At 48.4% G+C, this 20,403-nt stretch overlaps 2 protein-coding genes across 3 annotated transcripts in view; one reads left to right on the forward strand and one right to left on the reverse strand.

The window, feature by feature from the left end:
- Positions 1-398: 398 nt before the first annotated feature.
- LOC116952516 (uncharacterized) lies at positions 399-4,991 on the forward strand. Of its 2 annotated transcripts, none has more exons than XM_076074390.1 (5): positions 399-1,017; positions 1,842-1,958; positions 2,828-2,918; positions 3,952-4,193; positions 4,559-4,991. In XM_076074390.1, the coding sequence occupies exons 1-5, from the start codon at positions 927-929 to the stop codon at positions 4,678-4,680; spliced, it is 663 nt and encodes a 220-aa protein (XP_075930505.1). In that variant the 5' UTR covers positions 399-926; the 3' UTR covers positions 4,681-4,991. The 2 variants fall into 2 exon arrangements, with proteins under 2 accessions (XP_075930505.1, XP_032827810.1); XM_032971919.2 differs by having other exon boundaries at positions 402-1,017; positions 1,857-1,958.
- A 706-nt stretch (positions 4,992-5,697) lies between these two features.
- Positions 5,698-20,403, reverse strand: part of LOC116952513 (integrator complex subunit 6) — a 30,213-nt gene continuing 15,507 nt past the window's right edge. The window contains exons 8-18 of the mRNA XM_032971911.2: positions 19,069-19,221; positions 18,579-18,711; positions 18,062-18,156; positions 17,645-17,755; positions 16,571-16,801; positions 16,087-16,222; positions 12,621-12,763; positions 11,804-12,122; positions 9,461-9,823; positions 7,944-8,037; positions 5,698-7,378 (exon numbers count right to left, since the gene is read on the reverse strand). Of these exons, the coding sequence (XP_032827802.1) occupies positions 7,261-7,378; positions 7,944-8,037; positions 9,461-9,823; positions 11,804-12,122; positions 12,621-12,763; positions 16,087-16,222; positions 16,571-16,801; positions 17,645-17,755; positions 18,062-18,156; positions 18,579-18,711; positions 19,069-19,221 (1,896 nt within the window). The 3' untranslated portion in view covers positions 5,698-7,260. The remainder of the gene's footprint in view (positions 7,379-7,943; positions 8,038-9,460; positions 9,824-11,803; positions 12,123-12,620; positions 12,764-16,086; positions 16,223-16,570; positions 16,802-17,644; positions 17,756-18,061; positions 18,157-18,578; positions 18,712-19,068; positions 19,222-20,403) is intronic.

Raw genomic sequence — 20,403 nt, forward strand, 5'->3', positions numbered from 1 at the left:
GCGGGGCTGGGTGGGAGCTGGGTGGAGCTGGGTGGGGTGGGTCTGGGTGGGGTGGGGCTGGTCACCCCGTGGTGCCCTTATAAAACTCAATGTTTAACCTACTCACGCCAGCTTGTGCCCGCCCTCACAGTCGGGCATATTTGCGGAATACACCACGTGGTGCCGCCGTTGACCCTGGCCGTTGACCGAGCAACCCAACGTTCCTACCAGCTCCCTCCGCAGGAATGTGTTCTAATAACTGTTAGTGGAATAAATAAAACTAATTGTACAATAAAAAAAAGTATTAAAGCTTTCGTGACTGCATAAAATTACTCATTGGTTTCTTCGGTAAAGTCACGTATGTAGAAATACAATAAAATTATATTAAAACAAAAAAACAAAAAAAACAAACGTTGTGATCGAGACGTCGTGATTGTTTTTTGTTTTAATATAATTTTATTGTATTTCTACATACGTGACTTTACCGAAAAAACCAATGTGTAATTGTACAATTTAGATATTAAAAGAAAAAGGAATCGACTGTGGCCGGTTACGAATCGCCGCCGTTTCAATTCCGAATCGGGAATCGATTTGTCTGCGATCGACTCCCTCGCCCGACTAGGTGCCACGTGACCTGCGCGCGCGGGCAAAGCGCGGAGGAAGTTGTGGCGTCACGGGAGGAGGAGCTTCGACGTCACGGAGCGCCGGTGATGTCATAATATCCCTCTGTCGTCGAGCCACGTGCTCAAGAGTGCCAGGGGGTCCAGGCGACAACTCGAGGGCTCTAATTTCTGACACTTGCGCTCAGCACCAGCTCCAGGCTCTTGGTCCAGGCTCCAAGATGTCACCTCAGCTCCAACTTCTAGTTTCAGTATCCAGGCTGTAGTTTTTAGCACCAGGCTTTAGCTTCGGCTGCATGTTCGAGTGTTCCGTAACTGCTCCCCACCATGGAGGCTAAAGGACTGCTGCTGCTCCTGCTACTCGCAGGGATTCAGTCCTCGGCTGCACAGCCCAGCAGAGACGTAAATGCGCCTGAAGGTAAGAGCCCCATCAGGGATCCACAGGGGTTCACAGCATTCAGCAGGGATCAAGAGGGGGAATCTATTCCACATAAATCCATCTACCAGGGGAATAACAAGACCCATTTTTTTTCCAATTCAGTAAAAAAAACCTCAATAATTCAAGAGTTTTTCAGTTTCAGTTGCATTTATTTGGTATAGCCCTGTGAGCCATTCGGCTCTTGAATCGGGTGCAACCGCAACAAACAAAAAACAAAAACATGAACAAGAAAACATCTTAAAGTGACTATGCGCAAACAGAAAAATCCAGGGAAAAAAACCCAGAGACATCCCTTAATTAATAACGTCACGAAGCAGTCCTTAATTAATTAATAACGTCACGAAGCAGTCCTTAACAAGAGCTGCATGCAACTTCAGAACCGCAGGTTGCCGACCCCTGAACTAAGGCATCACACGTGCGCTGTATGTACGTTGAACTTCTTTCGCACCGTGCGTAGCCAACCGTGCTAATTGTGGCTGCGACAGCTTTGTTGGCGGATGTAGTAGTGGTGCTGTGGAAGTGGTGATGGCAGGATTGTGAAATATTTGTGAGGTGGTTGTGGTGATGGATGAGATCATAGCAGTGTCAGTAGTGGTTGTATTGATAGTGGTCTTGGTGGTTGTGATTATGGTTGTTGAATTGTTTGTAATTAAGTGGTGCTGGTGTAAATTTTTAAGTTGCTTATGATATTAGTTGTGAGTTGTTGCTGGTGTTTATCGGTACCGATGGTTGTATCTGTGACATTGTGGTTGTAGTTGTGATGCGTTGGTGGTCTTTGTTGGTGGTGCTGGTATCAATGTTAGTGTTTCTTGAGCTAGGATCAGAACCGAAGATTGGCATGATGGGCTGGATCAAGCTTATGCGCAATGCAAAGAAACCCGCCAGCACTACTCCAACCCCTGTGGCTCACACATCATCGGGTATGAAACGGGCCCTGCCCCTCCATAGTTCCAAACTAGCCATAACTGTAAAGCCAAAATTTAGCCTTAATTCGAACTCGAATTCTACACCAATAATAGACTGCATTGGGAGTGGTGTACAAGCACATATAACAAACATAAAATGTGTAATTTATGTTGACGTAGAGATATTTGTAGTTTTTTGTTTCATCATTGAACTTCTTGGATTGTTCGCGCTGTGTTAAATCCTGCAATACATTCTCAAACAAAATACACATTCGTCAATAGACTCCCAGAAAATAAACAGATATTAGGTGACGTTTGGGATAATGGCCCTGCCGCATAACACAGAGGCTAAGGAGATCGACGTTTTTTCTGATGACGTTTTAAAATAAGCTTATCAAGAGTTAATTAATAGTTAATTAGTAACAAACCTTTGAATAATAAAAAAATTCGGTAATGTCTTCTGTATTAGAACATTACAAAAATAAATGCTGGCACAATGCATTATGGGTATAACTTTTTTGTGAGATTTCGATTTAAAGCTTTCGTGACTGCAGGGATTCATCTTCTTGGTTCTTTCGGTAAAGTCACGTAGAAAGGATAATTTAATTTTATTATTTTTATTATTTAATTATTGCCCTTCTACGTGACTTTACCAAAAGAACCATGAAGATGTTTTTGTGAGGTCAATGCTTCATCCATTTATTGATAATTCTGAACCATAAATCTATTCGTAGCTTTTCCCCCAAACCTGCCCTAACTGTAACCCCTAACATCACCGTCCCTAATCCTTACCATAACCTTTAATTCATAACAAGTTATCCTGTTGATTTGCTGCTGCAAAGAACCCGATTCAAATGTTCGTTTTCCTTCATCCGTGTACACAGGCTCCAACATAGCTTGGGCTGTCCTCCTGTCTTCCAGCGTGTTCATCGTCCTGTTCATCGGTTGTGTGGTGCAGTACCGGCGCTTAGAGCAGTAAGTATGAGTTGAGGGCATATTTACATTTGCTGATCTATGCCAACGATTCAGTGTCAAAAATCCTCATGACATTGGATATAGGTTAGAGGTCAAAACAATTGTGATCTGATACCGACACACCTCGGCTGTGTATTCCTGACCATTCCAGCCAAATATTCAAGCTTCTTCAACGATGCACTTAATCTTAAAGTTGAGATCAAATGCTGACGATATATCACGGCCGTACAATAATGCAGCGACGTCACGCAAGAACTATGATGAAGCGCCTGTTGGTTTTTCTCTCCACAATCTTATCCCAAGTGCAGTCAGCATGACGCCATCAGATGAAGCCTCCATCCTCTTGCAGAGCAATAATAATTTAAATTTATAAAGCGCCCTGAAACAAGAGTTCTCAGGGCACTCGAGCAGCGCATCATGGTCCATCATAGAAAATGGCCAACGAAAGCAGATATCACAGCAGCACCGAAATCACTTCACCGTGACCTCTTATCTACTACACTCGGGGGGGAATTATTTTCCATCTGTCGCGTTGGAGAGCAATGTTCAAGACCAAAAGTCAAAACAATGCTTTAATGATCAGAAATGCAATTTGGCTAAGATCATTAACTTACTACACGTGAGAGCACCGTTTTTTATCACAGGCAACTGGAATCAAACTTACGATCTTAGCAGTGCCCGATCTTTAAGCAACCCAGCCACCTCGAATCAGTGATTTAAAGCAAAATCACTGAATGAGCTTCAAAGTAATTTGGGATTTTCTGGAGTACATCGTTAAAAGTTTGTAGCTAAGAACCTATAAGAGCAGTGCACAGAAACCTGGGACCTCACCGTTAAGATTGCACAAGCTGAAAAAATAATAGGTTTAACACCTGTTTTATTGGCAGAAAGGGTAAAACTTAGTTTTTTTGATACTTTTGATACTGGCAAAAAGGTCCCATTTTGTAACTTCACAAGCTGTGTGTTTGCAGCCCGACAAGCGAAACCTTCAACGTCTGAAGCATCACCTTGGATTTCTCTTTGTGCTTTGCAGCAAGTACTCGGAAGTGGCCGAGGAAGACGGTGGTGAAGCCGGAGAAAGAGCGGCAGATTCCGACGAAGAGACGGAGGAGACGCCACGGTTTGGGTGCATGGCAGCACTTACGGCCATCCTGACGACCTTGGCACAATCCTTCATGCCTGCAAATCCGGGGACCGGCAGCAACACAGCTGGGACCGAGGGCAATGACAACCTCAACCAGGCCACCATGAATGGCCACAAGAAACCCAAGTCAGGTGCAGAAAGAATGTTTTACAGGTCACCTTCATAATGGCCTACTTCAATCATGAATGGCAGATAAATGAATTTGAATTATGGAATTGCCTACATTACTAAATCGGGTCAAGGTGTAGATGACGTTTAACAAATCTCAAGAAAATGTTCACATCTAGGCTGGAGCTCAGAGTTCTTCTTGTCCAGGATAGCATTTAATGCAAGCCGTTTAATTAATGTCGCAGCCACTATTTGGTACTGCTCAGGCTGTGTTCAGCCATGGGCTCTTACGTCGAGGTGGGCTGTGGTTTTTCTCCACAAGGGAGGGCCCCCATGCCACACTTTCTTTTAACATGCCGTTCCGTTGCTGGTCTGTGGCTCTTTGCAGAAAAAAAGAAGGCCAAAGTCGCAAACATCTTGGCGAATAAGAAGACACAGTTGAAGAAGCTGCACAAAAACATGAAGGCAGCGGTGAAGAAGAAGATGCCCAAGTTTAAGAGGAAGAAGTAGTTCGGCCCAGCAGAGGCTACGACCGCATCCTCTTCCCTGCCATGTCATCACCCTCCAAACGCATACATTCTCCAATAACTTAGGAAACGATCCATCAGATGAAGGATTATGGGAGCGCCGATGTTTGGAGTTCTTCTGGACATGTTTACACACACACAGACGTATACCTACAAACCCTACTCATATGTACACAAAGATACACAAGTACACAACACATGCCCACACATCACTCACAAAGACGCTACCCATATGTACACACACGACACCACAAACTACGGAAAATGTAAAATAAAAAGTGTACCCTAAATTGTCTTAAGGCTTGTTGGAACATTTCTGTTTTAACACTGCATATGGATGACCACATTTTAAAAACGCATTAATTCGGCTACGCCTTCACATTTGTCACTACCGGTCGTTACTCTTGCACTATTACCGTCATGTCATGATAATAAATGTCCATGGAATGACCCACAGGAAGCAATATCAATGAACTACTGCTGGAGAGTCATTAAAGTGGCCGAATCTATCCACACTCGGCGGCGCTGAACCTTTACGCACACCTGGCCAAAGAGAAACGTTCACCGCATGGCAGTCTGATATATTTTTTATTTTGGACCTGGACTTTGGCAGAGTGTAGTCAAATCCCCAATTTAATGCGACCCTTCTTCGTACAGCCACTTGCCATTCCGTGTTACCCGCTACACTAGAGAACCCCCCGTGTAACAACGGGCGGATGAAACCATGAAATCACGGATCTTCGAAGCAACATTCCAAGGGCTTCACAATTCCCAGATGCCTTGGCCCAGGACATTCCTACCATCTTCAAAGTGCTCGTCAATGACGAAAAGCTCCAAAAAGTTTAAACGCGCATCCCCACCACTTTAAAGTCAATGACGGATAAAATATTAAAATGTACACAGACCTTCCCGTCTGGTAAAGTGGCAATGAGAAGACATACATCATCAAAACAGGGCATTTCCATTTTTATAAATGTTTAAAAACATGCTAGAAGGACAATCAAGTATCAATATTTATTGAATCATATAAAAGTTTTTTTTTTACAAAGCAAATGCAAAGTACAAGTGCTTACAAATAACAAATTTTCTCTCAAAAATATCAAGTTTTCCTTAAAAAAGAATGTACAAATGTTCAGAAACGGCTTTCAACTGTACATACCACAGCTTCTCTCACAACCGCAAGTAAGAGGCAGAAAAACAATATTCACTCACAATACATTTTACATTTCAATTTTTTTATATATATAATATTATGTTTACATTACACAACTTACCAAAACCAGCTCTCATGAGTACATTACAGCCAAAAAAATATGGCTCAGGCACAAACAAAAATTGTGGCCAGAAAAAAAAATCTGTAAGAAATTTGAGCGTGTGTCCTAAAATAAAAAAAAATCCATACTCAAAGCAAAAAGAGCTGAACCTATTTGATGCCACTGGCTGGATCAGCAGTTGAGCAATGGTTGGATATCAAGTTGAGGCCTGGGTCCGTTTTTGGAAGATTGACAGGAACTGCTTCGCCAGTTGGTTACCTTTCTAAATCACAACGTATCGACCGAAGGGGGTTCTCCGAGGGAGAAACCCAGAGACAGTTGCACTGGGAGAACCGAGAGGGCGGTGTTTTGTCTGGACCTAAGTAGGAGGAAGTGGCTGTCCAGGGACAAACCTTGGCGAGAAGATTATTTTAAGAAGAGAAAAACCGTGGGCTGCGACGCAGTCAGGAACTGTGCAGGGCTACGCATCGAGAAACACAAACAGCTGTTTAACATTCGTGACGGCTGATTGACCAAAGCAGCACTTTTTCAATTTGTGCAAAATTTGTGTATTTTTGAATTTCATTTCTATTTTTTAAAAGGAAATAAATAAAGAGGGCACAAAAGACAGCAGCGCCGGGTGCTGTACCTGGCCCTCAATGTCCTTGACACAGACACGGGGCCCACCACTCCCCCTGCTCCACGTTTAATTGCAGGCCCCACACCAGATTTCCACTGAGACTCTGGATGCCACCATCTTTCCAAGCAGTTTGGATACGGTCAAAGATTCACCCCGACCCACCCAGCCACAACAAGCCCTTCCCCATCTATCATCTTGATCACAGACTGCCACGTCAATTCACTGCCGTTTGTGCAGTCCTCCCCGTCTCGCTCTGTAGCTCGCCGACAAACCTTTCCCCTCTGCACCCCTTTGGTTGCAGAGCCTCGTTCCTTGCACGGCGGACGAACCCCTCGGCTCTCCTCGCTTGCGCACCATTCTCTCCGTGCCATGATGACGGGAGGAAGTTAGCAGCAACCTCTCATTTTTTTTTACTCACTCCTCAGCGCTCCTGCAAAATTTTGCCTCGGCACGCCGGCCCTTCCACGCAGCGGGTTTTCCTTCGCGCGTCAGGACCAAGCGCCCGCTGTGGCGGCACGGCTTCCGGCGGTCGTATTTCACACGATTCCAAGCTGCTCTCTCTCTTTCTCAAGAACTCGTCTTTTTGAGGACAAAACAAAAGCCGCGTTTGGGAGGAAGGCGGCGCCGCGTCTTCTCCAGGTTCCGGGCCAGTGCACCTCGGGCGCTGCCATCACCTGCTGTTGACGTGGTTTGGCAACGGGCACGTGGGTTTCGGGATGTCAGTCTTGCCCGTCCGTACGCGCTGCATGGCCTCCTCGAGCTGCTGGATGAGCACGCGCTTCTTGAAGCTGCACGGGGCAACGGTGACACGAAGTGAGCATTTGGCGGCATTAGCGGCAGCGGGCGACGCCATGCAATTTTCACCCTTTCCCGTTGCGATGGCGTACGTGTGCGTCACCAGTTATTTTTCCCGATTCCATTCCGATGATGTAAGTGTACATCGTGAAAACAAAACCGGGAGAAAAACTAAAATATCTTTATCGGTACCGAAGCACCCACAAGGCCATGCAGGAGGACGTGTGGCACAGTTTGGCGCCAGCTATCAGTGTGGTCGTGTCGCTACGGTTCTCTGTGGGGAGTAGAATGTCTTTAAAAACAACGGCGCTACGCCAATTCAGACCTTATTGGACACCCCATGCCCTTATAAATTTCAACATTCAACCTACAAAGTCCCATCACAAGGGAGAAACACAGAAAAAATAGAAAAAAACATGTTTTTGCCCCTATTGAAAAGGCTGTATGCCGTATGGAGCTGAAAATATAATTTCCCTATAAAAGAATAGGGGGTCAAATCGTATGGGTTGACAGGAATGCAACTCTTAGTCAAAGGGTAGGGGGGGGGTAAGCACTCACCGGGATGCCTCCCGTATCACGTTCTGAATGAACATCACTTGCAGGTCGGTGCTCCCTCTCACCAGCTCCAGGAGGCTGAAGATGTGCTCGTAATCTGGCCAACCGACAGCACACCACACAAGCTTCTTGGTTTAGTTTACCAACGTGAGTGGGGCGCCGCGGTGGCGATATGTTAACTACCTCGCCTGGTATGGAAGAGGTTGTGGGTTCGATCCTGACCCTCCCCGTGGTCGCGTGGATTTTTCTTCGGGTCCTCCGGTTTTTCCCTCCACATTAAGGACATGCGTTTAGAGTATTTGGCTGCTATAAATTGTCATATAAGCCACTTCGTTGAGCTATCATTTGTGGCCAGGTTGCTCCTGAAAAACAGCTATATCACTCAGTGGACCTTACCTGGTAAAAAAAAAGTTAAGTTCGTAGTTTAGTTCCAGCAAAATAATTACCAATTTCCATAAATTAGAGTTTGGCTACCACGTATGAAAACACCTAAGTACCCGGAGAAAAGCCACATATACATGTACGAGAGCGGTAATCCTCAAAGCTTAGCAAATATATTTTGGGATTCAATTCATGCAACTGCTCTCTTGGTCACCAACAACCGCCATTCGACACTAAGTGGCGGTGACGTCACCACGGCGCTTGTGCCAGGCTATGTGCATGTTAAGGCCACGTGAAGTGTCGAACGCCCGCCGGCAGGAGGTCACGGGGCAGACCCAGGTTGCCATGGGTCGACTGATTGAGATGACTGGCCGATGGACCACCTGTGCCCCCTTACTGTGCCAACTTGGTCACCTCACAGCAACACACATGCAATAGCAGGTCACAATTCGTGATGACCTATCTAAATACCAACCCAACTCAGCTTCCGAGATTCTACGAGCTTGGGCACATTTATGGCGATTTAATCGAAGGGACTCAATGCATATTGGCACTGTTGCATTTACCGGACGCGCAAATAATTATTTTGGCAGACAAATCTCCGATTATTTTTTTTCCATGCAGTCTCTAATGAATGGGCTGAGAGCATCTGATTCACTACGAGATCACCAGTTCCAATTAGCTGTGGGGGAAAGTTTTACAGGTTGCGGAAGTAACCATTGCATGCGAAAAAAAAAGAGAATACTTCTTCGCGTGCCGGCATAATTATTATTAACCGCTCCTCGCACGTTGTGGGTCCGTGACTGTGTCCACGTGACCGCAAACACACTGGCAGGTAAATGGATTTGTAAAAAACATAACAATACAGACGACACATTCTGTGTTCACCCCAATTCTACGTAGGTAAACAATAACCTTGTGTTTTCACCGATGCGAATATAAATATTGTGATATTTTGATGTAGGACTTCTTTCCGGCCGTACGTAGCTAACCGTGCTAATCGGAGGTGCTAATCGGAGACACGCGCGTGCCCTTCCATAACACACAACGCGTTTCAACGAAGGTCGAAACCTTTTCATGTATTAGCACCCTCCCCCTCCTGTCTGTCTGTGACTACGGTGGCACTGAGCGGGACCTACTTCGGCCGGGCTTGCGGATCTCCCGCACCACCTTTCCCCAGATCTCGTTGTTGGTCTCGCGCACTTTGGCCGCCTTGATCTCCGTCTTTCCGCCCAAGCCGTCTGTCGCTGCGGCCATGCGGCCTCGCAGGGAGTTCGCGGCGTGGTTCTCGGAGGAGGCAAGGCCCTCATCTCCGCCGCCGCCCTCCTCGTCTTCCTCGTCCTCCTCATCGGTGGCGAGGCCGGCACCCACGTGGTTTTCCGTTTCGGTGTCGGCGGCGGAAGAGATGGCAGGCGCCGGCGGCAACGGAACCGCTGGCTGGGAGTTGGCGTTGGGCAGGTCGTCGGAGCTGATGTCGACGATTTGATTGTTCAGCTCCGTCCCTGCGAATAGTAAAACCAGCTCGCAAAAACTCGTACACACAGAGCAAGTAAATGGATCGCGTAAATACATTCTAACATGAGCTTGCCGATGAAAGCATTTCATTAGTGGGAGCGAAGCCGACAGGCAGCCGTAAGAGCAAGACATGTTTGCACATTTTAAAAGTTTTCCTTGGTTTGCTTTGTGTTTTGGGAGACCCTTTGGTCAATATCTTCAGGCTTCAATCGGGTGAGTCTGGAATAAGCACGCGACTTGACACTATATTTAGTTAATGTTGGCTCATCTTTACAAGCGTTATAAGGCCCCCCCCCCCTGTGAGTTATAAAATAAAAAATAATCATTGTAATAAATTATAAACAAACATCAATCCGTCTATGTAAAATTAAGTGTAGTTTAAGAAGACCAAGTGGCTCCACGGGTCTGGGTAAATACCACGATGACCCCCGGGGTTCAAATCCATGATTGCGGATCTGGGCTCCGAAAACCTGTGATTAAACTGGGTTCCTAAATTGTGCGAGTCAATGGTCTCAGCCTAGTCATCAATGACCGCACGACAAAAACTACTACGTAACATCTGGGGGTTTCATTACCTAAATTCCAGCTCTGAGAATTCGACATTTTGGTTTGATTGACGCGTGAAGGACACACTTTGCAGGGCATATAAAAGGTGCCCCCCCCCCCCGGAATGGATATTCAGTCTAATATCATTTAATTCAGAAGTAGTTCAATCATATAGCCCTTTCACAGGCCGTTCTCCGACACAGGGTGGTGGGTCTCCTGCGAGCTGCAGGGTTCCACCAAACTGATTTTTTCTAAATTCACAATGGCTCCCCATGGCCCTTCCAGAGGAATGTTTGTGGAGCAGCATTTATAAAGCACAATAACTGTGGACCAGTTTAGACTTTCGGAGTCTCATCAGGCTCGTTCAACAAATGTTGCCGTGTTGCCAACATTATGATTGGCAAAAGTCATCTACCAACCTCACTGGGTCCACTCGGCACACACATTACAGTAAAACTGAAAACTCATTATGCGTCATCATGGGAGAAATATACAAATAACCGACGTATTGTATAAACACTCACTAACTCGTGACCTCAAATCTGATCTGATTAGAAGTTGCCACCTCGGTTGCCCGCGAGAGGAGCAGCAGAAATAGGATTTGACATTATCTGTTATTGTAAAAAAAAAATTGTTCCCCTAATCTCGAAGAATCCTATTTCTATACTCTCTGGTTCTTTCGAGGAGCAGCAGAAATAGGATTTCTGAAGATGTGAAAAAAATGTTCCTCTGAATATTGGCAGCAACAATTAATTCCCCTGAAATGTCCATGTTTGGCATGGCCTGGTCTAAAACCAAATTACCGAGAAAGTACACAATCCTGTTAGAGCTTAGAAACGAAGCAGGCTTCTGCAGGGGTTACAGGTGGTGGGCTGTTGAGGACACAAACCCCAATTTGTGTACTGTACTCCTATTGCTCCTACGTCAATGCACACCAACGAACACGGACCAGTGTGGTCAAATAACCCCCATGATCTGCACCGCGGAGGCAGGCCATCACCCAGCAGCGGAGAGGCAAATGGACTGTGTACACGGGTAATGTACAGACATTAAGGCCATGATGGTGTACCTTGTTGGCCTTGATGCACGCGCACGTACATTGTACACGTACCCATCGTCACCAAAAGTAAAAACTCCGTTTTTAATAGCGCCATTCACACAAGGCCTCACAGTGCTTTACAACACAATCCCAGTAAAAAAACACTGACGGAGGCATCCCTCACGGACCGGGGCAAGACATTCCACAAACAAGGCGCCCAACATCTGAAAGCTCCATCACCCATTGAACGCAGATTTGTCCTTGGTACAACTCAGGTCTCACGGAGCCAAGACATGCAAAGCAGAAGTAGGGGGGGAGGACAGCGAGAGAGAGAGAGAGAGAGCGAGCGGAGGGGGGAAGCAGCGGCGGCCTGGCACACTACCTCGAATGGCCACGGGCTTGATGAGGTTCGGCTGGCTGGGCTGGGCGGGCGTGGCGAGGATGGTGGGCGGCGGCGTCGGCGTGCAGGCGGCGCCGCGTCCCCCCCCCGCCGCCACCCCCCCCACCACGTGGTTCGCCAGCGAGGCGGGCGGCGCGAGGGGCCGCGGCCGAGGGGGCGGCAGCGGAGAGGCGTTGCGCCGTCGCTTCGAGGGGCTCTGCGCGCCGCCGCCGTCGCCGCCGCCGCCGCCGCCGCCGCCCGGCCGCTTCGAGCGGTTCTGCGGCCCCGTGACAAACTCGTCCGCCTCGTCGATCATCATGCCCTGCGCGCAGCAAAAACAAAACAGCATTGCAACATGAACGTTGACCGAGAGAGCCGGCCGGGCAGAGGTCCGACAGCCGAGCCACCACCGCCGAAAGATCCTGCCTGGATTCCGATCCGGCTTTCGGCTTCCTGCGATTAAACCAGGTTCTCAAGTGCAATGAGAATTGATGGTCTTGCACAGGGTGTGAGACTGACGGTGGTGTTGCGAAACTAGCTAGCGAGTGATGGTCGTGGGGAGGCCAACGTCCAGCAGTGGATATAAGCTGGCGATGATGGGTGCAACCTGCGAGGGAGGAGGTGAGATTCGTTCGCGCACGGAAGCGAGACGGATAGTGAGGCAGATCGTGGCATTGGCGTGCTCACAGTGATGGGCGGCATGGGCGGGCCTTCATCCAGCAGCGGATGGGGGGGGAGGGGGTGCTAAAGGGTTTTGAACCGCGGCGTATGGGATGAGACGGGGTGGGGGTGGTTGGGCTGGGTGGGGTTTGGGGCTTACCTTCTTGTCCAGCTTGAAGGGGTTGCCGAACGTGTGCAGCCTCTTGGGCTGGTCGGGGTCGATTTCGCGAAGCGGCGAAGGCTGCTGCTTCAGGAACTCCTGGTAGTTCCCCATCTGGGCCACCGGCACACTGTGCATCTGGTCTGCAGGGGATCGCTCGCGGCGGAACAAGAGGAGACGGTGCGCGCAGCCCAGTCACGTGCGCGCCCAGTCACGTGCGCGCCCAGTCACGTGCGCGCCCAGTCACGTGCGCGCCCAGTCACGTGCGCGCCCAGTCACGTGCGCGCCCAGTCACGTGCGCGCCCAGTCACGTGCGCGCCCAGTCACGTGCGCGCCCAGTCACGTGCGCGCCCAGTCACGTGCGCGCCCAGTCACGTGCGCGCCCAGTCACGTGCGCGTCCAGTCACGTGCGCGTCCAGTCACGTGCGCGTCCAGTCACGTGCTCGCCCAGTCACGTGCTCGCCCAGTCACGTGCGCGCCCAGTCACGTGCGCGCCCAGTCACGTGCTCGCCCAGTCACGTGCTCGCCCAGTCACGTGCGCGCCCAGTCACGTGCGCGCCCAGTCACGTGCGCGCCCAGTCACGTGCGCGCCCAGTCACGTGCGCGCCCAGTCACGTGCGCGCCCAGTCACGTGCGCGCCCAGTCACGTGCGCGCTCAGTCACGTGCTCGCTCAGTCACGTGCGCGCCCAGTCACGTGCGCGCCCAGTCACGTGCGCGCTCAGTCACGTGCTCGCTCAGTCACGTGTGCGCGTCGAGAGCACCGAGCGTCTTGCCGGCCAGTGGCGTGCTCACAACAAATCACCAGTTAAAACGTGCCAGAGGGGGAGCAATGTAATAACAATCACACTCGTCTCAGGAAACCGAATTGACGTCGCAGAAATGAATTGTAATTGTGTCACGTTAAATGTATCGAAACGGAAAAATACATCAAGATTAGTTCTTTTATCTTCTTTGGTTCTTTCGGTAAAGTCACGTAGAATGAGAATAAAATAATAAATTGATAAAATAAAATAACACAATAAAATTCTCACGACGTTTCAGCCACACCACAAGCGGCCTACATCAGGTGAAGGGACGAGACTGTCTAGAGGACAGCGCTGGAGCGAACACAGCCAAGCCCAGACCGTGACCTTTAAGCTGTATGAGAAGAAACAGAGCGCCTTGACAAAGGAATTAGCATAGAATTTAGTTTTGCATTGAGAGAAGTTGCAGCAGCAGAGGTTAGTGTAAATGCTCTGCTGCTGCAACTTCTCTCAATGCAAAACTAAATTCTATGCTAATTCCTTTGTCAAGGCGCTCTGTTTCTTCTCACACAGCTTAAAGGGCGCTGTCTGGGCTTGGCTGTGTTTGCTCCAGCGCTGTCCTCCAGACAGTCTCGTCCCTTCACCTGACGACGACCGTTTGTGTTATGGTCGAAACGTCGTGAGAATTTTTATTGTTTTATATATATTTTATTATTTTGTTGTTTCCCTTCAACGTGACTTTACCGAAAGAACTAAGAATACGAAATTTAGTTCTTTTATATTAAGATGTTTTTAAAATGAACGTTAACAATGTCTCCGTTATGTTACAACATAAGCGCTCCAATTCGTGTTTTGGCGCTGGCTTATCATCCCCACAGTAACCTATTGACCGTAGATCAAATGACAACTGTAAGCGTTTAACCACCTCTAAATTATATTCTTGGTTCTTTCGGTAAAGTCACGTAGAAGGGAAACAATAAAATAATACAAATATAAAACAATAAAATTATCACGACGTTTCAACTGTTGTGGTTTTCACACCTGATGATGATTGCTTGTGTTGCAGTCGAAACGTCGTGAGAATTTTATTGTTTGATGTTTGTATTATTTTATTGTTTCCCTTCTACGTGACTTTACCGAAAGAACCAAGAATACGATTCCCTGCAGTCACGAAAGCTTTAAATCAAAATTTAACCACCTCTAAATTGTCACCCTGGAATGCCTAATAAACACTAGTGCTCACCCAAACCAAAGACTTAAACTTAACCACTACACTGTCAATACATCTGACATCACAGGCTGCCAGACAGTGTGTCGCCATTACATTCTCATGCTTGTACTGGGCTCCCAAGCACATGCTGTGCACCACGACGCAGGCAGTGACATGAATGATGAATGAGCTTGCATTTATTCATATAACGCTCTCTCCATCGGGGAACAAAACGTCTCCGAGCGCAGAGCCCCCTTATTGGCAGCTGTCCGTGGGGCCACAGGGTAACTCGGCGCTTGGCACGGCAATGGCCAGTAGAGGGCAAGGATTACTATTTGACCAAGCTGTTTGGCGATTTTCTCTAATGTTTGCAAATTTGAACAGAGACTGATTCCGTGGGAATAGTTATTTATTTAAAGCTTCCGTGACTGCAGGTATTCATATTATTTTATTGTTTCCCTTCTACGTGACTTTACCGAAAGAACCAAGAATATATATTTTTTCAGTTATGGGAGGAAATCGGGAGAACCCGGTAGGAAACTAATGCAGAACAGGCGGAGAGAACATCATCAATTCCACACAGAAAGACGGCAGAGTTAGGAATCGAACACTGCCCCTTGTTGCTATCATTTGGCTCCCCCTTCTATTAAAACGAGGCGAGCGGGGACTCGAGTGGCTAGGATGTCACGAGGAGCCACACTATAGCATGTCTCTTGAGAGTCAGCTGGCCGAGATTTGTTTATCCAAGCTTCACACTCAGGCGGGGAAGCCCATATTCCACAGCTCAAGTGTCCATTAACATAGCACCAATATAAAATATTATTGGTAACGTCCTATATCAGAGTTTCAAGACTCATTTAACAATAATTTGCACTTCAACAACGTCTCAAGGAGGGTTCTGCATTGGGATGTTTGGGGAAATTCACTACTGAGTGTTTGGCACGTGGGTAGAAACCAGAGTACACTGAGAAAACAAACCAAGCCACCAGCAGAGTAACAACCTTAACGTCCTGTGAAGACAGTCAGGAATATACTTCATGGGCACCCCGCAGGACAAGACTACAACAGATAAAACCATCACACAAACTCCCAATCATCCTCGCAGCGGCTTTTAAGTAACCATCGCGTGCTTTCAGACGCACTTCTGCGGCTGTCTGGAGCTTTTTAAATCTAGATTGAAAACTAATTTCTTTAGAACCCCTTTTTATATTTAGTTTGTTGTCCTTCCCCCACACCTCCGATTATCACGATTGGCTATGTACGGTGCAAAAGAAGTTCAACGTACCTTCATAGATACCTGGTATTCCCAGTCACTCTCAGAACAAGTCAGGGCCTAAATCCCAAACTCTAACCAACCCGCTCTTACCGGCATTAAGCATGATCGAGCAAGCCCTATGTGCCGCACCTCCGATCAGCTCGGTTGGCTGCGTACGATGGAAAAGCAGTCCAACGTACATACTACGCACATGCATGTTGAAGTGACAAAAGCGCTGCACGTGCACGCCACCCCACCTTCGTCAGTGCTGCGCAGGGCCCCGTGCGACGTCGTGGCCGCCCGCAGAAGGTTGGCCCTCATGCGAGTCAGCTGATCCAGCAACCCCCGCCGAGAGATGTCGTACGCGTTGCGGAACGGCTGCGGCTTCACCTCCTGCAGAAGGCGCGGAGCGGCGCATCAGAGGGAGAGTCAGATCAGAGTGCATCGAATCGAGACATCGTCGCGAATCGGAGAGCGTCATCGGACGAGAGCGTTGGCACGCAGTCGTTTGGGATCCCTCGCGCCGCATCGGAGAGCATCGGTGCTTCGTTTCGGTTCGGGGAGAGCCCCCCGCCGTGTCCTTCACCCTGGTGAAAAGCTAACCCCCCCCACCTCCCCCAACCCTTTCCAATGATGTACGTGGACATCTCCTTACAAAATAAAAACATAAACGACCTCGGTTTCGTAAAGCCACCTCCTTCGCGAGAGCGCTGTCGGCGCCGCCACCACCGCCGGCCTCACCTTGTTGAGCACGGCGATCTGAAAGCCGGGGAAGTCCTTAATGTCGGCGTTGTGGCGCGCGGGGGCATCGCCCGCCAGCCCGGCCAGAAGTTGCCGCAGTTCCCGGCGCTGCGAGGAGGCGGCTGTGGTGCCGCCGCTGCCGGCCGCAGTGCGCGTCCGCACCTTGAGGCCGGCCTCCTGCGGCGCCCGCTTGCCCACGGAGCTGATCACGCGCTCCGACTCGAGCTTGGCCTGGCAGCACGCAGGGGGGGCAGGAGGGCAGCGACACGAGTGGAGGACGCGCGTCAAATCACGACTTCACTAACCTGATGAAGCTGGAAGCTCAAAGCAGCTCCATCCTGTAATGGGAAATACTGAAGCCGCCAGGGGCAAGTAGAAGGGGTTTGTTGGTCAGAATTTAATGAATGCTTTGGCATGTGTAAATTACATCTTCGCAAACGTCGCACCACGTCACAAGATGAAGAATCCGTTCGGAACTCTCACAGAGCAGCGCCATGTCATAGAGACCAACAAGCTACGGTGTTTAAAGTATTCATTTAGAATGTTTTGAGTTTGCTGCCGCGAGATCACTTTGCTGCTATAAATGTCCAAATAATAAGACACTTCGTTGAGCCATCATTTGTGGCCAGGTCACTTCAAAAAAACAAGTTTATACCTTAGTGGGCTTTGCCTGGTAGGATGGGGATGGTTTCGTTTTTTTGAAGGTGTTTTGGATGATTTGCTTACCTTTCTTGTACTTTGCACTACTATCATGTTTTGTCATGTTTGTTATTGTAATGATCTTACCCGCCCCTACTCTACATCTGTGAAAATGAGCTTTATAGCTCATCGTATTCCTCCAGTATAAATATTCTGATTCCGATATAGCTGTGAAAAACAACCGCCAAGCAACCTGTCTCTCCATTGCTATTGTGCTGGTACAGGTAAGGCAGAAGCCAAAACAAAGGGTAAAACGTAGGGCGTTGCCAGGTTTAAGTAAAACACCCAGTATGCAGCTTATCCGGAGCATCGGTGGTGACGATTGGCAGAACTTACGGTCGTCAGTCCGCCCCTCAGCCCCACCCCTCAGCTCACCTGCTGACTCAGCTTCTTGAGGTAGGTGATGACGCTGTAGCTCAGCGTAAACTCCACGTTCTCCGCTATCAGGTTAGGGGCACCCATCATCCGCAAGGCTTTCTTTAGGGGCTGTGCGCACAAACAAATACGATACAATATTTAAACACGTAAGCTTTCCGCAGCCGATGTTACCATTAATTATTGATTTTGTGGTTAGGTTCACAGTAACAGATCAAGCCAAAGTTTTATTATGAAATGCCCCACACATAGCCAGACATATGAAATTGTGAGATGGACATAAAAAGGATAAAATGCCTGCAAGTTCGGCTTCAGGTGAACATTTACAAGATGCAGCTGTCACCGCTTGTGCATGTAATTCCTGCGGTGTAACCCTGTGTGCGCGGTAAACACAGCGTGAACCGAAAGCTCAAGTACCCCCAGGTAGTAAGGAGGCATCGTCTTTAGGTAGCTGTCAAAGGACTGTCGCCACTTCACTGGAGGCTTCAGCTTGTGCACCTTGAAGAGGTCATCTACACAAAGACACAAAACGGAAAAACATCCCCGGTAAAGCCCTAATAGACTGTAGGGACAAGTGCTCTTAGCGAGCATCTATGATACATGCACACACACACACGCAAACACGTACACACATACAGACGAGTGGATATAAATTTGCACACAGACTTGCACATGAGCGTGCACACGCACACGCTCGCACCACCCCTTACCCTCGCCACCACACAGACACAAACACTCTCGGATGTGTTCCACTTACAATATTACACATAAAATTTTAATATCCTGTGCAAATAATTTTCTTCTACACGTAAAACGCTCAGTGTGCAGCTCATCTGGACCGCTGGGCACTGCTCGTAATACGGATGGGCAAAGGAACGCCGTCGCGCACAGGGGGAGGGGTGGCGGCTGGCGTGGTGGGGGGCCAACGCCGTACCCAGGAGCGGAAGCAGCATGGGGAAGTTGTAGGGCATGACGAAGAGGTTGACGCAGGTGAGCGACGTGCTGGCCTTCAGGTAACCGAAGGGGTGGCCCAACTCGCTGTACTTGCCGCTGTTGCTCACAAACACCTGCCGGGAGGGACGGGCGAAACCGAGTGAGTTGCACAGGGCACCAACAGACGGAGAGCCGGCATCGCACATAGCGACGTCACTCCCTACGGGCAGACTATATCAATCTACGAAACAGCGATTTTGTGAAAGCCCTGTACTATCAAGAATGGTGCGAATACAAAATTACTAATCAACTAGTATAATTAACAGGTTTCCACTTGCTTCAATTAACCAATCCGTTTAATTAAATTAAACAATCTGCGCATTCAAACATCCTTTTGTCTGCTCGGACATGGCGCCCCCCCCCCCCCCGAACCCCCCACCAATTCCTCCCCACCGACTCTGCACCCCACCCGCCATTCATCATCTTCTCACCTGCCAACAGGTGTGCGGGGACTTGCGCTCGAGGATGAACTGCGTGAGAGGCGAGGGCTCCAGCTCGTACTTGTCGAACGGGAGCTTGTCGATCACCATGGGCTCGCCGTCCGTGCACGAGAACTTCACGACGGGGTGCGCCGTGCGCGGGGGCTGCACGTGCCATAGGCCCATTGGAATTTAAAAAAAAAAACATGCTCGCTCGCTCGCTCGGACGTCGCTTCAGATTTCAATATTAAAACAATAAACCGTTTTTTTTATTTCACCAGGTAAGGCCCCAACTGAGCTATCACAGCTTATCGCGTGGAAATTTATAGCAGCCAAATACTCTGCACGCGCGTTGATTCTAAATGTGGGGGGGAAAAACTGGGGGACCCGGAGAAAAATCCATGCGACCACGGGTAGAACAGGGAAACTCCAAATATACAGGCTTCAGGGTGAGGATCAAACCCACGACCTCCTGTACACCAGGCAAGGTAGTTAACATCTCGCTACCGTGGTGCCCCTGATGAAGCTCGAAGCTCAAAGATTAATCTGGTAATGTAAAATCTTTAAGCTGCCGGGGGTTAGTCGGAGAGCTTTATTGGTCAGAATTTGATTAATACTTTAGCACGTGTAAATAACATCTTCATGAATGTGACGAACCTTGTCGGGTGGTGGAGTGTTAACGACAAGAATTTTGCAAAAAAGCTACTGTGTGGTCTCAATCAAAAACGAAACACGGATCAAATAGCGAACTAATTAATCGGAAGCTGGCAGCAATAAACAAAGGTTTGAGATGGTAGCAATACAACAATTTGTCGCAGTGGAGAGGTGCACGCTTCGAATTACTCTTGAGAAACCGGACGATGGAACACTTGGATTACATTTCCACGTGGTAAAAAATACAATTTAATCTGTTCAAAAAAGTAAGCGCACTTGGGCGGGACACGTCCCTAGAAGGGATGATGGTCATTGGTCGAGACAAATGACAGTGGCAGCCGAAAAGGAGATAAAAACACCTGAGAAGATCTCGACCAAGGAGATGGAGTGATGCGCTATGATCCTGTATAGGGGCACAAGATGGATTGCTGCTGCATCGTAAGATGACGAATGCTGATGTATGTATTTAGCTGCTGTATATTTCCACGTGATAAGCCACTTTGTTGAGCTATCATTTGTGGCCAGGTCACTTCTGAAAAAGAGCTATACCAGCTCAGTGGGCCTTGCCTTGTAAAATAAAAAGTTCAATAGTTTAGTTTAATGTGTCTGACTTCTTTCGCACCATATACAGCCAACCGTGCTAATTGGAGGTGCGGGGTAAGGACAACTAAAAACAAGAAGAAATTAGTTTTC

Source organism: Petromyzon marinus, chromosome 47 (assembly GCF_048934315.1).
Source record: "Petromyzon marinus isolate PM22_M1 ecotype Great Lakes invasive population chromosome 47, UKy_Petmar_22M1.pri1.0, whole genome shotgun sequence".
Taxonomy (NCBI): domain Eukaryota; kingdom Metazoa; phylum Chordata; class Hyperoartia; order Petromyzontiformes; family Petromyzontidae; genus Petromyzon; species Petromyzon marinus.

What these genes read in the sequence shown, in the direction of transcription:
- LOC116952516 (XM_076074390.1), top strand. Translation starts at nt 927, where the DNA reads ATGGAGGCTAAAGGACTGCTGCTGCTCCTGCTACTCGCAGGGATTCAG. An exon ending in AGACGTAAATGCGCCTGAAG is followed by an intron (nt 1,018 to 1,841) that starts GTAAGAGCCCCA and finishes TATCAATGTTAG; the next exon opens with TGTTTCTTGAGCTAGGATCA. An exon ending in CAGTACCGGCGCTTAGAGCA is followed by an intron (nt 2,919 to 3,951) that starts GTAAGTATGAGT and finishes TGTGCTTTGCAG; the next exon opens with CAAGTACTCGGAAGTGGCCG.